At 51.4% G+C, this 17,522-nt stretch overlaps 1 protein-coding gene across 4 annotated transcripts in view; it reads left to right on the top strand.

Moving 5' to 3' along the window:
• The window catches only part of PLXNA2 (plexin A2), a 141,926-nt gene extending 126,103 nt beyond the window's left edge, over window positions 1–15,823 (top strand). For all 4 annotated transcript variants that reach the window (XM_021536033.4, XM_021536032.4, XM_085561080.1 and 1 more), the window contains exons 27-32: window positions 1,916–2,015; window positions 4,083–4,273; window positions 5,371–5,540; window positions 7,416–7,628; window positions 7,934–8,084; window positions 9,539–15,823. In XM_021536033.4, the coding sequence (XP_021391708.1) occupies window positions 1,916–2,015; window positions 4,083–4,273; window positions 5,371–5,540; window positions 7,416–7,628; window positions 7,934–8,084; window positions 9,539–9,634 (921 nt within the window). In that variant the 3' untranslated portion in view covers window positions 9,635–15,823. The remainder of the gene's footprint in view (window positions 1–1,915; window positions 2,016–4,082; window positions 4,274–5,370; window positions 5,541–7,415; window positions 7,629–7,933; window positions 8,085–9,538) is intronic.
• The last annotated feature ends 1,699 nt before the right edge of the window (window positions 15,824–17,522 follow it).

Raw genomic sequence — 17,522 nt, forward strand, 5'->3', positions numbered from 1 at the left:
AGAGAGCACTGTGCGCCTCCTGCTTATTTCTTCATTTATAAAAATAGATGTGTAGCTTAAATAAGTGTAATTCTTTGTTAAATTCTCCGGAGCTGTTATACGTGGCAGGGAATTGTATTACATTTGTGTCGTATCCTTTTGGTTTCATGGCTATTAAACTCCATGGGAGAGTCTTACCCCGTGTGGTTTCACTCAGGAAAAATGAAACACTGAATTTAATATCGAATGATTTACAGTGGCTCACGCAGGGTTAACTCAGAGGCAACAGAGCATGAATACCTGTCAGCCTCTGCAAGTCTGGAGAGGCCAGGAGACCAGGAAATGGCTTTAAATGAAAAATTAGGAGGAGAAGGGGGAGGTTTGGGTGGAAAATGAGGCTTAGGAAGTGAAGGTGGTGTGGATGTGGCGCTGGAATCGCCATCGCGGCCTCGCTGCCCCACGCAGACACAGCTCCATGCCTGGGCTGCCTCCTTCCCCCCCCAGGTCTCCTTTCCCCTGTCTTTATGGTGCTCTGTGTTTCCAGCTTGTGGAATAATCAGAATATTTATAAAGTTGTAAAGCGGGCGAGCGGCTGGGAGCGTGTCCCGGGGGAGCTGCGGGCTCCACCTGAGGCTGCTGGGGCTGAGCTGACAGCAGCCGTTCCACCCAAAATTTACTGGGTGAGAGGGCTCGTGTGTGTGTGTGTGTGTGTGTGCATGTGTTTGTGTGTGTGTGTGTGTGTGGAGGTTTTAGTGCCTCTCTCCCACCTAAGCACAGCCCTGGTGGAAACGGATCCGGCGCAGGAGCACCCTGGGCTCGAGTTTCTCCCTGGCGAGATGGAGCTGAAGTGGCAGCTAAGAACAGCCTAAGAAAATAATATCAGCACTGATCACTTCTTCCACTGACTTAATAAATTGGATGAAGTGAGGCAGGAGCAGCAAAGGAAATTATGGAGGTGTTTGGAGTGTTTTGTGTAGAAAAATCTCACTTTTGTGCCACGAAACACAAGTAACTATTATTTCCACTATCACCAGCAACAATAATAACTCGGATTTCAGTGAAACCTTTCATCTGGATGGGGCTGCAGATAGTGTTCAGAGCTCTGGAGCTGCTGGGGGAGCAAAAAGCTCCTTTCATAGGGTCAGTGCTGAGTCCATCACCAGACTCCCAGCAGATAATGCAGGGTTTAGCCCCAAAAGGCAATTCCTGCAGCAGGAAGAGGCATTTCTTTTGTGCTGAGCCTCTAAAGAATATCTGCTGGGCCCTGGCAAGACTCTCTGCTCCCTCACTGTGCTGCACCACAGGTCACAAGTTCAAAATTAAAAGCTACTCAGGCCCATTCCCTGGAAACCTGCAGCTCCTTAATTAAGGGGAATAAGTTAGAAAACTTCCAGTGACTACCAGATTTATAGGGAGGATAAAATTAAACATGGCTACTAAAATCTGCTGTAACAAAACCTTGTTAGTGCTAATGTTCATTTATAGTTTGACTTCCCAGTGTTTAATTCCTTCTCTGGAGCAGTAAAGGGATAACAATTAAATACCCTGAAAGATGGCTTTATGACTTGCTCCGCTGTAAATCAAACTTTTAAAGTTCGTAAAAATTGCTAAAATAAAAAATGGTTTAATAGGAATGTTTTATGGCCCATAACGTTATTACAGCCCTTTTATTCCCTCTGCATTGTTACTTTAATTGGATCACAACAATTCTTGAGATTCTCATTTTTATTGGGTAAGGCGTGATCTTAAATCAGAACGACCAAAAGCATCTTCACCACATCCTTTGATTTATCCCTCATTTCCTTCAAGCTCCGGCCGTAGCCGGACCCAGCACGGGGCTCAGCCAGGCTGGGAGTGTGTCCTGGGCTGCCCTTCCCAGGATTTGCTGGATCAGCAGCCTGGGATCCCCTGACCTGGTGCTGTCTTGCCTCCCCAGGTGTCAGACCGCTCCGTGGTGGCTCTGGTTCCCAAGCAAACCTCCTCCTACAACATCCCTGCCTCTGCCAGCATCTCCCGCACCTCCATCAGCAGATATGGTAAGAACTGGGATGGGCAGGGACGGCTCATGGGCTGACACTGGCATGTCAGTGGGGAAAAAGCATCAGCTCCACCCAAAAAACCACCCAAAACAAATGTAAATCCAAACAGAAAGACATCCTTGGCTGCTGGTTTGGATTGCAAAGGCTTTTCCAGCTGTGAGAACAGCAAAAGGACCAGGAAAGGTGAGAAGGGGGAAAGGGAAATGCCAAGAACAGGAGAGCTAAGAGCAGCCTTTGGGAATGTGGGGCCTGGGACAATTCCAAGGGCTCAGAGGGGATGGGTGGTGCAGGAGAGGATCTTTGAGCCCCTGAGCAGGGCAGCACCACAGATAAACCTGATTTATCTGATCCTCCCCTGTTCCTCCCCGAGGGCAGGATCCTGAGCTCTGAGCTAATGGGTCACAAATGGGGAAGGGCAATCTTAGCACAGAGTGCAGGGATGTGCACACCTGGGAATTCCGGATTTGCATAATAGAAGGGCTCAGCACATTCCAGAGGGTCCCTGAAGATGCTGCAGCCTGAGAAAATGAGCCTGCGAGGTGCCAGGTGCATGCTTGGAGCACTAAATCCACAATAATTGTAATAATAGACTTCCATAAAAGGCAGCAGTGGCAAAATCTCTCGAGTGCTGATCTTTCATTATCGTTCATTTCACAGAGTGTTTTACCAGCAAAAAGTCTCCCGACAAACCCATCTCCTCCTCTTGTTTATAGCTCCCAAAATAATGTTGGTTTTTAGCTCGAGCAAGTGTTCTGAGGAGCCAAAACCAGGGGAGTCTTGAGGTAAAAACCAGGAGAAAAGGCATTTCTCCCTGCCAGTGTAGGTCCACACGTGTCCAACACATCCCATAGTCCAGCTGATGGAAAAAGCAGGGCTGGGTCTCGCAGCCTGAGCCCTCAGTGCTCATTGATCTCTGTCAGCTGCAAAAGCTTTTGCAAAGCACAAATACGAGCCATCATTGCTCATGTTGAGATTAATATTTCTAATTGTGCCGGCAGAATTTAAATTAGATACTTATTTACTTCCCCTGTTATATATCAGTGCAGAGATATGTTTAAAAATAGAATTACTGCATGCTTCCTGAGCTGTCCCCCTGTCTGTCTCCTTAATTATATCAGTTGGAGCACTCATTTATCTAAGCCTTAATCAGGGATGAAAATCCAGCTACTTTGGTAATGACTTGAGTATTTCCCTCAGCTGATTTACGATCGATCCCCACACTCCTGACGAGGAGGGTGAGCAGTGAACTGAAGGCTAAACTTGAGAAAATGCATGAGATTCCCAGAGAACAAAGAAATGTAGCAGGAGGGAAATCCAGCAAGGCACTTCTGGGCTCCTCAGCCTCGTGTCTCGTCCTGGACACGCTGGGGATGCAGGGAGGGACATTCTTTGGGAAGTGAAATATCTAAATTCCTGTGCCACATCCCCCCATGGTTTCTGAGCAGTTCAGGGCAGTGTCTGGTGCCCTTTGAGCTCCCTTTTCCCTGCAGGGACAGCAGGGACAGCATGAGGCTGGCTCTGCTCAGCCCAGGGATGGCGCAGGGTGCAGGACTGGCCTCAGGCTCTGCTGCTGATGCTCAGCTTGAGTCCTCACTGCTCCCCTGAAAACCTCAAGGACGAGCTCAGCAGCTTCTCCTGCCCTTTGTGCTGAGCAGCTCCTCATTATTTACAAAATCCTGAAACCAGGGCTCTGCTCCTGCGGGAGCCGGTGCCCGGGGTCGTGTGTGTGAGCCGTGAGTCAGGGAGGATTTCTGTGTCCTCTGTACGAGGAGTTCTCATCAGGAAAGGATTCAAATGGGGCAGGAAAGGCCATATAGGGGAGGGAAAAAAGCTGAATTTTGAGGTTTTTTTGTTGGAGACCAACACGGATTTTGGGCAAACGCCAAACTCTGACGGCGCAGAACGAGAACGCGCGCGAAACAGAACCGTGGTGGTTTTCCATTTCATTTCCCCACCAAAAAACAAACCCCAAAAACCCCAGTGCCAACAATTTGGGTGTGTCCAGCCGTGGTGAGGGTGCTGAGGGAGGTGCAGAAGGGGTGAGCAGCCTGTCTCCCTGCCCAGACTCCACGTTCCGCTACACGGGCAGCCCCGACAGCCTCCGCTCGCGCGCGCCCATGATCACCCCCGACCTGGAGAGCGGCGTCAAGGTCTGGCACCTGGTCAAGAACCACGACCACGGCGACCAGAAGGAAGGGGACAGGGGCAGCAAGATGGTCTCTGAGATCTACCTGACCAGGCTCCTGGCGACAAAGGTAACTGAGCTGAATTCTCCTGGGGAAGCTCAGCGAGGGGTCCTGGTGCTGCTCAGATCCCAACCTGGCTGGGTTTTCCTGGCATTTGGAGAGTCCAGCCCAGATTTCCTCACACTCAAGGCAATGGCTGCAATTCTCCTTTTTTTTTTTTTTTCTTAAAAACTGTTAAAACTGTTCACAAATTGGTGAATGAAGTAGTGCCTGGAAATATTTACCCATTCCCTCGACCAGGCACGGTTTTCCTGCCTTTCCCCACATGCTTATCAGCGTGGATAACATAGCTGTGCTTTGGAAAGCAAAAAAAAAATAATTATCTCAGGTTAGAAATAAAGAGTAAATGAGTGAGTAGCTGCAGGCTGGAGCTTTTCAAAAGACCCTGACCTCAGTTATTCCCGTGGGATCTGTGGTGGCACTTTTTGGGTCTGGTAACATCTGGTGTCCCTTCCTGCCACCACTGCTTGGGCAGGGGAGTGCCTGTCCCTCCCCTCGCCCCCTGGATTGCTGCTCCTGTCACCAAAACTGCAGGGAAAACAGAAACTCTCCAACAGCATCTTTTCAATATTAGAGAATTAGGTATTACTTTATTCTGGCCAGGATGTGCAATAGAAATTATTTCATCCACACGTGGCTAGGTTGTGCAGTGAAAATCATTCCATCACACATGGGTTTTTACCCCATTTTTCACATATTTATACATGAAACCTCCAATGAAATTCACATTTGCTGCTTCTAAATTGCCCAATTCTTAGTATTCGATTTCCTATTGGTTATTGATCCTTTCAGTGCTAACTTGGTCCCCATGCTTTGGTTCTGTTATCAATCATTTCCCAGACCAGGTGTCTCTGTTCACACCAGGGGTGATGTTTGTCAATATTCATTTATCCCCTTTGTATCTTCTGGCTCTGGGAATCTCCTTTTTGTTGACTGAAGCCCAGAAATCCTCAAACCCTCATTGTAACTGAGCCTTTTAAGAGAAATTCAGTTCAATTCGATTCCATTCAGTTTCCCCCACCCTGAGCAGAGGCGAAAACAAGCCCCTGCCTAAAAACAATAAAAGAAGCGGTTGGAAGCTGTCTGATTTGCCGTCCTGCCGTCAGGGCACGCTGCAGAAGTTCGTGGACGACCTGTTTGAGACGCTGTTCAGCACGGTGCACCGCGGCAGCGCCCTGCCCCTCGCCATCAAGTACATGTTCGACTTCCTGGACGAGCAGGCCGACAAGCACGGCATCCACGACACCGACGTCCGGCACACCTGGAAGAGCAACTGGTAACAGAAAGCTGGATGATTTTTTTATTATATCTGTACTATAATACATCAATATACTATTTTTAATATACTGGAACTACAAACCTACTTTTCTAAGTACCATATCTAACTAACAATCTAAGTTGTTAGTTGTTAGTACCAGATCTAACTAACAACTCTAAGTACCATAACTAACTAACCCACTCTGAGAGCCCAGCCCCAAGTGGGTTGGATTGGCCACCAGGCTCCAACAATCCTCACCAGAATCCAACCAAGCCATCACCCCAGGTAAACAATTCTCCAAGCACATTCGACTAAGAAAACAAGGAGCAGAAATAGAAATTGTTTTCTCTTTCTTTCCTCTGTGCTCCTCTGTGAAAAATTCTGAGAGAGAAGAATGGGCCTGCCACAGAGGGCAGGGAGGCAGGCTGGGTGTTCCGTGATTCTGGGCAAAAAAAAGGTGTGGGGAATTGTTTTGGGAAGGGCTGCCAAGCCCCAAAGTGGGGCACAAAGCTGGGCTTTGAGCCTCTGTGGGCTGCCAGTGTTCACAGGATCCTAAAATCCTGGTTTGGAAGGGAAGGGAGGTAGCCTGGCTACTCCTTACTCCTGGCTGCTGCCCTCGGGCTGCAGATCTGCCCGAATGGACCTTGGGAAGAGTGGGAAGCAAGGCTCCAGTGGCTGCACGGCCCTGCTGTGCCACAAGTGCACCTTTCCCATCACTTCGGGAAGCACCTGGAGCATTTGGGCACCAGCAGGAGGTGGCACAGGGAGAAGGAGCCGGCTCTGCATGCCTCAGGCATGGGCTGCAGCCAGGACCAGCCTCTCCAAACAGTGGGAGCTCTCACATCTCTGCCTCTGCTGCTATTTTAGGATTAAAACCTCTGTGGGTTGGAAATTTACCTCTGTGAGAAAGGAATAAAAAAGCACAACGAATGGTTTTTCCCTGAAGACCTTGTATTTTCCCCTGAGTCCCTCGTGGTTTAAAAGGCCTCTAATCATCATGGCTGCAAAAGCTGGTTCCCTGCTAAGGCAGTGGGAAGCTCAAAACAATTCATTTAAAGCCTTAGAAGATGGAGTTATTGGGATAAAAACTGTAGAATCACAAGAAATTATGAGAAAAAAAGAAAGCAATGACCACCAGAGTTTGGTCTGCCGGAGGCAACAGGCCCCACCAGGCCTGGACCTTCCTTCTCCCCATCTCAGCTGAGCTCTGCAGCATTTCCAGAAAGGGAATTTTGGTGGGGATGTGGGAGAAGGCTGCCCCTGGAGCAGGCAGAAGCAAAGGGAAGCTTGGAAGAGGGAGCTGGGGTGGCTGGGGCTGAGCTGCTCTCCTGCAGCACTGCAAGAGTTAAGGCTGCAGCCTTTCAGCGAGCTGGAGAGACAGAGAGAGCTGCGACTTGAAAGGTAATAGAAAGCAGCAGCTGCTTTTTTGATCCTGCTATACAGCCGAAGAAAAAAAGGAATAATAATTCCCCTTTGATTGCAAAGGCCCCAGGATTTGGGGACAAAGCCTGTGGTTCCTGCTGCCAGCTCGTGGGTGCTGAGCACTGCTCAGTGCCAGGGCTCACCCCACACTGCAGCCCTGCCCTGCTGAGCTCCTCCTAACGGGCTCCTCCTGCAGATGCTCCCCCAGTTCCCCCAGACTGCCCAGCTCTGCCCTGCTCATCTCCACTGCTCCGTGTGGGATCCGAGCCCAGAGCAGCTCCCGGGCATGGCAGGATGCACCAGCAGCCATCTGGGCTAACTGGTGCTTGGTGGCCTTGGCCCAGCTCCTGTTTAAATTCTTCTCTTGCTCTTCCCACCATTGGTGCTCTGCCTGGGAGCACCATCCACAGCAAGCGCCCTTGCCTTGCCTTTGTCTTCTCATTTCCTCTCAATTCTGGCTTTGCCTCCCAGCCTTCCCCTCCGCTTCTGGGTGAACGTGATCAAAAACCCGCAGTTCGTGTTCGACATCCACAAGGGCAGCATCACGGACGCCTGCCTCTCCGTGGTGGCTCAGACCTTCATGGATTCCTGCTCCACCTCGGAGCACCGCCTGGGCAAGGACTCCCCCTCCAACAAGCTGCTGTACGCCAAGGACATCCCCAGCTACAAGAGCTGGGTGGAGAGGTGAGGGCAGCCCGTGGGAGTGTGGGTGCAGGGTGCTCTGAATCCCCATGGATCTCAGGAGAGAACATCCTGAGCGGAAGGGAAGCACAAGGACCACCAGTGGTGCTGCAGGGTGGTTCTCAGCCCCGCCAAGCATCGCTGCTCCTGTTTTCAGCTCATCACAGCCCAGAATCCTCTTTTGCTGGATGTAAACACAAAGCAGAAGATGTTCTTATTCCTGCAGAGCTTAGCTTAAATCCCAGGGGGAGCAGGGACATTTGGGGCGCTCCTGTTCGTCACGTTTGCCCTGGCCCTCGTTCCTGCAGGTATTACGCGGACATCGCCAAGCTCCCGGCCATCAGCGACCAGGACATGAACGCCTACCTCGCCGAGCAGTCGCGCCTGCACGCCGTGGAGTTCAACATGCTGAGCGCGCTCAACGAGATCTACTCCTATGTCAGCAAGTACAGCGAGGAGGTGGGCACGGGCACCAGCGTCCCCTGGGCCATGGTGGCCCCTGGAGTGGTGGCATCCCCTGGGCAACAGCGTTCCTTGGGCCATGGTGGTGTCCCCTGGACTGATGGTGTGCTCTGGACTGTGATGGTGTCCACTGGGCCATGTGTCTTCTGGGCCATGGTGGTATCCCCTCGAGTGATGGTGTCCTCTAGGCAGCAGTGTCCCCTGGGCCATGGTGTCCTCTGGAGTGGTGGTATCCCCTGGGCAACAGCGTTCTTTGGGCCATAGTGGTGTCCCCTGGAGTAATGGTGTCCCCTGGACCATGGTATCCTCTGGGCCATGGTGTCCTCTAGGAAACAACATTCCCTGGGCCATACTGGTGTCCCCTGGAGTGATGGTGTGCTCTGGACCGTGATGGTGTCTCCTGGGCAATGGTGTTCCCTGGGCAATGGAGTTCCTCAGGCCATGGTGTCCCCTGGGCCATGGTGGTGTCCCCTGTAGTGATGGTGTCCCCTGGGCCACAGTGTCCTCTAGGCCATGGTGTTCCCTGAGCCATGGTGGTGTCCCCTGGAGTGATGGTGTCCTCTAAGCAGCAGTGTCCCCTGGGCCATGGTGTCCCCTGGGCCATGGTGCCCCCTGGGCCACGGTGTCCTGGGGGTGACAGGGCGCCGTGGCAGGTGTGTGGGAGAGCAGCTGCAGTGCTGGCTTGTGTAGGGATCCTCTGCTGCCTGCCAGAGCTCCCTGCCCTCCCTTCCCTGGCTGCAGCCCGGCCGTAGCTGGCACCGCTCCTGCCCCGCTGTTCCCTTCACTCACAGAGGGGTTTGGGATTGGCCACACTTGTAGCATCCTCCCCAGGAGGATTGAGAGATGAAATATTGTGGGAGCAGCTGGATACCTCAGCTCTGGCATGCACCCAGTGCTGTGGAAAATATTCCTGACCCATCAAAGCTCCCCAGAAACCTCGGTGTCCTTTGGGAGCAGCACGGTCCAAATCTCCGTGGTAGTGGCACAGGCTCCTGTTTGCAAAGGCTTCCTGGCAGCCTGAGCTCCTTTAATGAATGCATCACTTGAAACCAAGTTCTCGCCATCTGTTCCACCCCTTCATTTCTGCAAGAAGAACCGATTTTGTAATTATGTCCGTGAAACGGAAGGGTTTTGTCATTGAACTGCATGTAGCCATTTGTGATACAACGCCACGGCTATTTTCCCATTAGGGTTGAAAAATCTCATCACTTTCGTGCTAAACGAGACAAGAAATGTGGAGTCCAAGGCACCAGAGTGGTTTTTGTTGGGTGGGTATTGAGGGATCCAACAAACCAACGACAGCCTCGTTGTTTTGCTATTTTATTGGGATTTCACACCTCCTCACATGGAGCTGCTCACATCTCACTGCCCACCCACCTCCCCTACCCCCTCTCTCACGCTGATTTCTCTCCCTGATTCAATTTTTCCCCCTTTTCCTGTTCTCTCCCCAGCTCATCGGAGCTCTGGAGCAGGATGAGCAGGCTCGGAGGCAGCGCTTGGCTTACAAAGTAGAGCAACTCATTGGGGCCATGTCCTTCGAGAGCTGAAGAAAGGCCACGGACGGCAAAGGGCAGAGGATCGCACGGACTCCCGGGAATTTGGAGGCAGAACAAGCAAGGAAGGCACTGGACACACCCCCAAGGCTCCTCTGGAGAGAGCAGAGCCTGCCTCAAGGACTGGCTGTGTTCAAAAATCATACAGGATCCAGTTTGAAAGGGCAGGAAGGGAGGAAGATGAAGCATCTCAATCAAAGTCCAAGCAAGGTGGATCATTTTTTCGAGTGCACACAGAAAGGAAAGAACCTGGAAAATCTGGATGTCTCCACGAGTGCTGCTTTGCATGAAAATTGTTTAGTGTATATTAGAAAATAAAACTTTATTTAAAGGAGTTTTTTTGTAAAAAAAAAAAAAAAAGGAAGAAAAAGGAAAAAAAATAAATAGAGCAAAAACCACAGAGGCCATAGAGATAATCCTGGCAAGAAGGATCAGCCCTGAATCCTGTCCCTGAGAGCCTTCCGAGGACACAGCTCAGGCATTCTGCGAGCAGACTCTCACACCCACTGGAACGTCTGGAAAACCAAAATGGCTTCGGTTGGGATTCTTACAACAAATACGAGCACAAGTTTGCACCACACCTTTTCACAGAAGCAAAATAGCAGTTTTGCCTGAAAATAGTCCCGTGGCTGAGTGACTTAGAGGCACTAGAAGGAGCTTTACCTGAATTGCAAAACCATCCGATCATCCGACCTGTCTTGAAACCCAGCTTTATCCATGTATTTATATAGTGTCTATATATATTTTTTTTTTAAATCGCATTTGCTGTCGAATGAGGGAAGAAGATCTGAATTTCATTGCTCTTTCCTTTTCCACCTCCATCCCACCTCACTGGCTGATCCAGCAGTGTCCAGCAGTGTCCAGTATGGCCATGGTGATCCAGCAGTGTCCAGTATGACCATGGTGATCCAGCAGTGTCCAGCAGTGTCCAGTATGACCATGGTGATCCAGCAGTGTCCAGCAGTGTCCAGCATGTCCGTGGTGATCCAGCAGTGTCCACTGCTGGCTCCTGCAAGTGCCGCATGAGCCAAGGCAGAGCTGGGCTGACACCTCCAGGGTCGGTTTTGGGGGTCTCCAGCAGCCACCTCCAATTTCTGACAGCAAACCCCCCCAAACCCCAATGTTTACGGTGACAATACTTGAAGAGCCTGGACGCTGGCAGAGCAGATCTTTGTTTTTCTGCTGGATGTGCGGAGTCCTTGGGCACAGGCTCCCTTTGGGTGTCTCCAGCAGCATTTGCCAGGATTTGCAATTCCACTGGGAAAGGGAGAGAAATCTCTGCTCCAGGCAAGAGCAAACCTTAACCAGCACCCCCGGGCCAGCCAGCTCTGCTGTCGTGTCTCTGTGTCGGCGTCTCGTTGTTCTCTTCAGTTCCTTGCTGGCCCCCACGGCACACGTTCCTGTGGCCAGGGACAGGCAAATGTTTGTGAGTGTTATTTCTTTCAAAGACACCAAAGCTTATGTGTGTCCCTTTGTAGAGTGCCAGGAGGGGAAGGAATGCTGTAAATATCTCTCTCTGGAGTAAATATTGAAACGCGTGCAGGCTGCAGTGGGGAGGGCAGGGAGAGGAGGCCTGATGGAAATACAAGAGTTGGCTGCAGGAGCTTGGCAGTGGCAGCAAAATAATTCCTGGTGTTCCCAGGCAGCGTCACACCAGACTGGGACCTTCGTTTGCAGCCAGTGTGTGTTGAAGGAAAATCCACTTCCATCTCCATCCCCCTCCTCCACTATTCCTGCCTGGAGGAGCCCAGCAGGGCTCCCAGAGAGCTGCTGCCTTTCCGTGTCCTGCAGTCCAGCACCAGGGGAGGGGAGAAGCACGTAGAGAAATACTCAGGAAACTTGGTTTAATTACCATTCAGTAAAAGCCATGCCAAGTCCACTTTCTTTTGGTAATCCAATTCTGTGAGTCTCTCTGAAAAGCAGAAAATACTGATGATAATAATCAACCTTGTGCAATAAGTTCTTGACATTTACAGCAGCCTGAGCACTGGATTTACTGAGACAGGGGGAGAGTGGCAGAAACAGAGACTGAAAGGCAGAGCAGTGTTTGTACTGCTTGTTATCTGAGAGTTCCCTTCCCAGGGATCCCACTCCTGCACGGTGAATCTCATTTCTGAGGCAAAAAATGTGCAAAAATCCTACTAAAAGTCAGGCACTGCGGAGCCCAGCACCAGGAATGCCACTGGAGCAGTCCCTACTGGCCTGCCCTTTGCTGCAGGTACCACAGGACATGGCAGAGGGTCAGGCTTTGAAATCCTGCAGGTGTTTTGCAGGTTCTGTTCCTGCTGTTCACAGTGATCCATCACACAGCTTAGGTGATGGATTGCCAGACCTGTTTTAGCTGTGGTTGTTGGTTTGGGTTCACCAAGTTCTCATGGTACTCTGAAACCCAAAGAGAGCGCTCCAAAAAGCTCCTGAACGATTTCCAGACACTTCCAAATATCAGTCTGGGGAGTTACCTCTGCAGGACTCACAGAATACGGCCCAAAGCAAAGGCCTGCCTGTGCATCACCTGGGCCTGGAGACAGTGTCCCTGCCCAACAGCCCTCATGGTGCTCCTCTCTGCATCTCTTTGAGAGGCTTTTGTGCAGCTTTCAATCCTGCTTTCCTCCTCCTGCTCTCTCCCCTCTGGCCAGGAGCACCCCCCAAGCCAAGGCTGTGTCACTCCCCACTCCCCTGTATTTTCTCAGCAGAAGTGGAGGTCCCCACACACCCCCTGGATTCTCTGGGAGAACATTAAGGAGACAAGGGGACAGCTGAGTTCATCTTCTGTGCTGTGGGACCATTTGAGCAGAGAGAAAAAGGGAGGAGCAGCAGGAGCACTTTGCAAACCCATAAGCTCTTACACTTCTGACTGAATTCCGAAGGAAACAACAAAAACACCTCTTCCATCATCTGGAAAAGCTTCAGGAGGATGGCAGAGGGAGCAGCACAGTCCTGGCTGGAGGGGTGGCCTAGAAATACATTGCCAAGTATCTTCTCATGGTGGTTGACATTAATTATGGATCTTTACAGGCAATTATATGGATTGAAGCAACATATCCCCCTGGGGCAGAGCGCTGGGAATCTCTTGCCCTGTTTGCATCCAACGTTTCCATTCCTCCTTCGGGAAGAGGAAGCTTCAGATCTTAAAATGATGTTTTCTTCACACTCGCAGCAAACTGGACTGGAGGTTTGGTCAGGAGGGGGCACTTGCCTTAGATGAAATGATTTCACGTCCCTCTCATTGCCCCCTTCCTCCTGCAAGGCCGCTCGGAGTTTGGAGTCTCCAGCTCGCTCCGTTTCAGGTATTCCAACATCAAAGTGAGAGACGTCACTCGCCGGGATCTCTCCGCCTGGTGTCACCGCTTGAATAATTCTGTTTAATCTTCTGCTCATGAGCTATCAAAGCACCCACTCTGAGGGGGAGCGAGGTGCTAATCAAACGCTTCTCCACCTTGGAAGCCTTTATTAAAACCCCGCAGAGGAGAGCGGAGCTCGCGGGCAAGGCGAGAGCCCCACGGAGGAGCCACAGCCACCACAGCTCCACGCTTTGCCAGAAAGGGTGGATTTAAAGGGAGGCAGGAGGGATCAGCACGGCCAAAGCGCTGGAGACCTGTGAAATCCTGCATGGATATCCCTGGGAAGCCTGGCTATCCCGTCTGCAGCAGTGAGGACACACCGTGAGGAGCAGCGCTGAGGAACAAAACTGCTGCCACGGCCTCGCTGCAGCCCAGCGGCATTCCAGGGCTGGAATTTCAGGTTTTTCCCTGAAGGATGGCCGTGGGAACAGTGGTGCCTCCCCACAGGGCTGGGGCTGTGACACGCTGGGGATGGTGAGTGCAGCAGAGACCTTCATCACAGCAGTGCCTTCCACACTCTGTCTTAAAATCCTGGTGGCCCATCCCCACGTCGGTGTTCCCTCCTGCCTTCCACTGGACTCCACAGAAAACGTCCCAACGTAGGAAACAGTTTGGGTGGGCACGTGGAGGGCAAAGGCGAGAGGGTTTGAGGCTCTGGGGTTGCATCCTGCACGCTGCTGGCTCCGAGCTCCTCGTGGGGGTCTTGGTGTTTAAGTCTGTGTGAAAAAAGGGTCAGAGCAGCCCCTGCTCCAGTGGGCACAGCCTCCAAACAAGGTCGCATTCCAAGAAGTCCCCAGAAGCCAGCAGGGATGAGGAAGGCCAGGTTGGCACAGGGCAGAGCAGCTCCCAGCACGGTCCCTGTGCTGCTCCAGAGCCTCGAGCCCCTTCCCTGGCAGCAGCCCAGCCACGTTCTCCTGTCACTGGCTGTTCTCCATCCAGTTTCCATTGCTGTCAGAGCTCACCTGTCACAGGGACTCAGCTCCCCAAACTAAATGAAACTAAAAGAGACTGACTTGAATAAGCTGGGCCATCAGGGAGAGCTCACGTGTGACTCTGCCCTGGAGAGAAGAAAAAATGCTCTGAGGAGGGTAAATAACTGACATCAAAGATGCATTAAAATGCCACAGAGCTTCAGCCATCCTATTCCAGATCCACATTTGTACCAGGAACTGCAAGGCAATAGTGCAGGGGGCTGTGACATTGTACAGAGTTGTGTGTGAGGAAGAGCTCGGAGCACAGTCCCGTCCTTGGCAAAAACACCCAGCCTGCACCCAAAACCAGAGACCAGCGGGTCAGAGGCTGAGGGCAAAGCTCTGGGGACAGCTCTGAGGCCACCTGCGTGGGCAGGATGGTTTGGTTTTCCTGATGAGACCTTCAGTGGGGAAACCATCAGAGTAAGAGATGCCCGTGTGCTGCTGGGGAGCTGCTGAGCTGAGCAACCCCAAATGTGCAGCTTCAGAGCAGTTTGGCCAGGTTAGTTTTGCAGGGGAAGAGGATGGGAGCCTTTGGACCAGTTCTGGCTGTCTGGAAGGCTTTGTGCAAAGCCCCTTCACCCTGAATTCCCCCAGACTGGGGGGCTGGTCCTGTTCTGGGCAGGCAATGGAGCAGAAGCCAGAACCCCAGCTATGGGTGGTGCCCGGTGCCTTCTGGAAGAAACCTGGGGGTCTGTGGTGCGTGTCCTGCACCCCGGGGTGCTCTGTGGGGTGCTGGGGCCGTGCTGGGCTCAGAGATGGGGAGGTGGAAGGGTGGGGCAGTGCAGGCTGGCAGAGCCCCGCTGCTCCATGCTGGAAAAGCCACTCCATCCCTCCAGGGTGTCGGTGCCCGCCTTGCTGGGGTGGCAGCCAGCGGTGTTGTGGCTGTGCTGTGGGCATGGCAGTGTCTCTGTGCTCGTTCTTTCAGATCCCCCTTGTCCCTGTGTTTCCCATCCCTCTCCTTCCTTTGTAACCGTGGAATATAACCCTGAAAAGATTGTGACCTTGCTGCAGCCTTGAGGAACGTGCTCCAAAGCCCCACAGGGTCCATCCAGTTGCACGGACAATAAATATCCCAAACACCCCAAACTCGCCGGGCCTCCCGAGGCTGCCAGATCAAACAGGGCATCTCCTGTATGGCCTTTCCTTTGGGGTTTTCAATACCTCTCTTTGGAATAAGCTTGGAAGTTTATGCAACAGCTTCTCCAGCCGGCGTTCCCATCCCGAGGACTGGGCACACCAAGGTACACGAGGAGCCATGGGGAGGGAAAAAAGCTGATTTTGCCATGTTATTTCATGGCTTCAGAAGATGCAGTAAAAATGTGCTTCTCTTACTGCTGAGTTTTGGTGTTGATGGTACCTTGGGGGCCGCTGGGAGAAGCAGCAAGGGGAAGGGAATGTACAGGTACTAAAACTTCTGGAGTCCCCCCAAAAACGTCACAGAATGTAGAGGTATTAGCCATGGAACAGATCCTGATTTCTTCTTCCCCTTCTCCTTACAACCCCCAGCAGTTTTTAGGGGATTTGTGTATTGGCAGAACAAGGAATTGATTTGTATCTGTGCCCATTCCACCGTATCGTTCTCTGGCTCCTCCCCTCCCCGTTATACTTGACACACTGGAGTTCTGTATTATATTTTTTTTTTAAGATGATTGTCTGTTTTTTGTTGTTTTTACAAGTGTTGTGGAAAAAAAAAATGTAAGAAAGTTTAAGTATTTAAAAATGTTCCAAGGAAATAAAAGGGGGTTTTGTTATTATTCTAATATATTATTGTGTACCTATTGTAAATATGAAACACTCCTATTTTGCAAGCCAAGGACTCACTTTGTACTGTTGTTATATATAAATAAAGTTTACTGGTTAAAAAAGCCCTCCTGAGTGGCTCCTTGTTCCAGCATGTGCTGTGTGGCATTTATTGTGTGAGGAATATTTATTTACTGAATCCCAGCAGCAAGAAAGGGACAAGTGGAAATCCCAGACTGGTTTGGGTTTGCAGGGACCTCAAAACCCATCCAGTGCCACCCCTGCCATGGGCAGGGACACCTCCACCATCCCAACCCTGCCCAACCTGGCCTTGGGCACTGCCAGGGATGGGATATCTGGAAATAACCCCTGGATGGTGAAACTGGGGTGATGGAATCTGAGGTATTGATGATTCTGGGATTGTAGAAAGTCTCTGTCTGTCAGCCCCCTGCCAAAGCAGAAGCCATATTTGGTCTGTGCTGGTTCCAGGTTGTTTATTCTGTTTATCTCTCACATGTTCTGCTGCCCTGCCCAGCTCTGTCCTGCAGGGCAGCGTGTGGGGCTCTGCCCTCAGTGGGATGTGACAAACATTAAATACCAGAAACTCCCTGGGCTGCATTTACAAGAACGTGCCAATATCTGTCACCTACGTTGGACAGTGTGTCCCCAGCCTGAACCAACAGAAAAATGCCAACACCACAGTGAGACATGGAGGGCATGGAGAAGGAGAAAAAGGACAAGGCACACCCAATTTCCTCCATCTTGTCCCCTTTGGACCCCTCATCTAGAATCCTAAAATTTTACTTTTGCACCCGTGCCACACTTAATTATTACTGATATCAAACACTCAGAGCTGGTAATTGATCCTGCGAGATTGAAAACTCTTTTCCATGGACAGAGATCACAGCCAGTGTCTCTGGGGACTCTGTCCAGGGGGGCTCCTGACCCCTGCCAGGGTCCCAGGGCAGCCAGAGGGAAGCCCTGGACTCCCACACTGGGGTGCAGCCGGGATGGGGGTCCCCAACACCTGCAGGCAGGAGCAGCCTTAGGGCCTGCATGGAATTCCACTTCTTTCCACTCCAGCTGGAGCAGGAGCAGCAAACCTTGCTTGTAAACCAAGACCTGGGTGAGTTCTTCGTGCTTTCCCCTCTCTGAAACGCTCAGTCCTTGGGGGGAAACGCTTTTCTTCCATTTCATAAATTCAAGCCAACATCTCAGCAAACGCTGAGAGGCATCTGCTGAGGAGCAGGAGCAGCGAGTGACTTCTCCAGCAGCTGTCTGTCAACTTTAATGACCAATATGGTCGCAATTATAGCAATGAACTTTCTCTAACAGCCCAAAATTACTCTGGATGATGATAAGTGACAGAAAAACGGAGACCCTTAAGGAAGCATTAAAGAAGAAGCATGTGGATACGGAACAAGAGGTCTCACTGCTTTTCCTGGAGGATCTCAAGGGGTGGTTTTTCTTTTTTCCTTTCCAAATTAGGTACTAAAAAGGATAAATCTAAGGCAGAAGGGGAAGGCCTGGCACACTGTGGGTCACAGCAGGGAATTCAGTGCTGCCCCAGGATGGAGTTTTTGCCTGAATCCTCTGGTTTTAGTGCAGGGCTGATGGGGAGAGGGGAAGCTGCTCCTGTTTGAAGGGAATGCAAATCCATCATGTCAGAGCAGCACTCTGCTCCTCAGGCAGGCCATTCCAGCTTATTTCCCTCAAACTGAGACCAAAGCTTGACACGGACCTCAGGGGAGCAGCTTGGCCACATCCTGCTGTGTCCCACTGGAAACCAGCAGGTTTTAACCTCCCCAGCCTCCCATGGGCTCTGCT

The sequence above is a fragment of the Lonchura striata genome, chromosome 26, assembly GCF_050655825.1.
Source record: "Lonchura striata isolate lonStrDom1 chromosome 26, ASM5065582v1, whole genome shotgun sequence".
Lineage (NCBI taxonomy): Eukaryota > Metazoa > Chordata > Aves > Passeriformes > Estrildidae > Lonchura > Lonchura striata.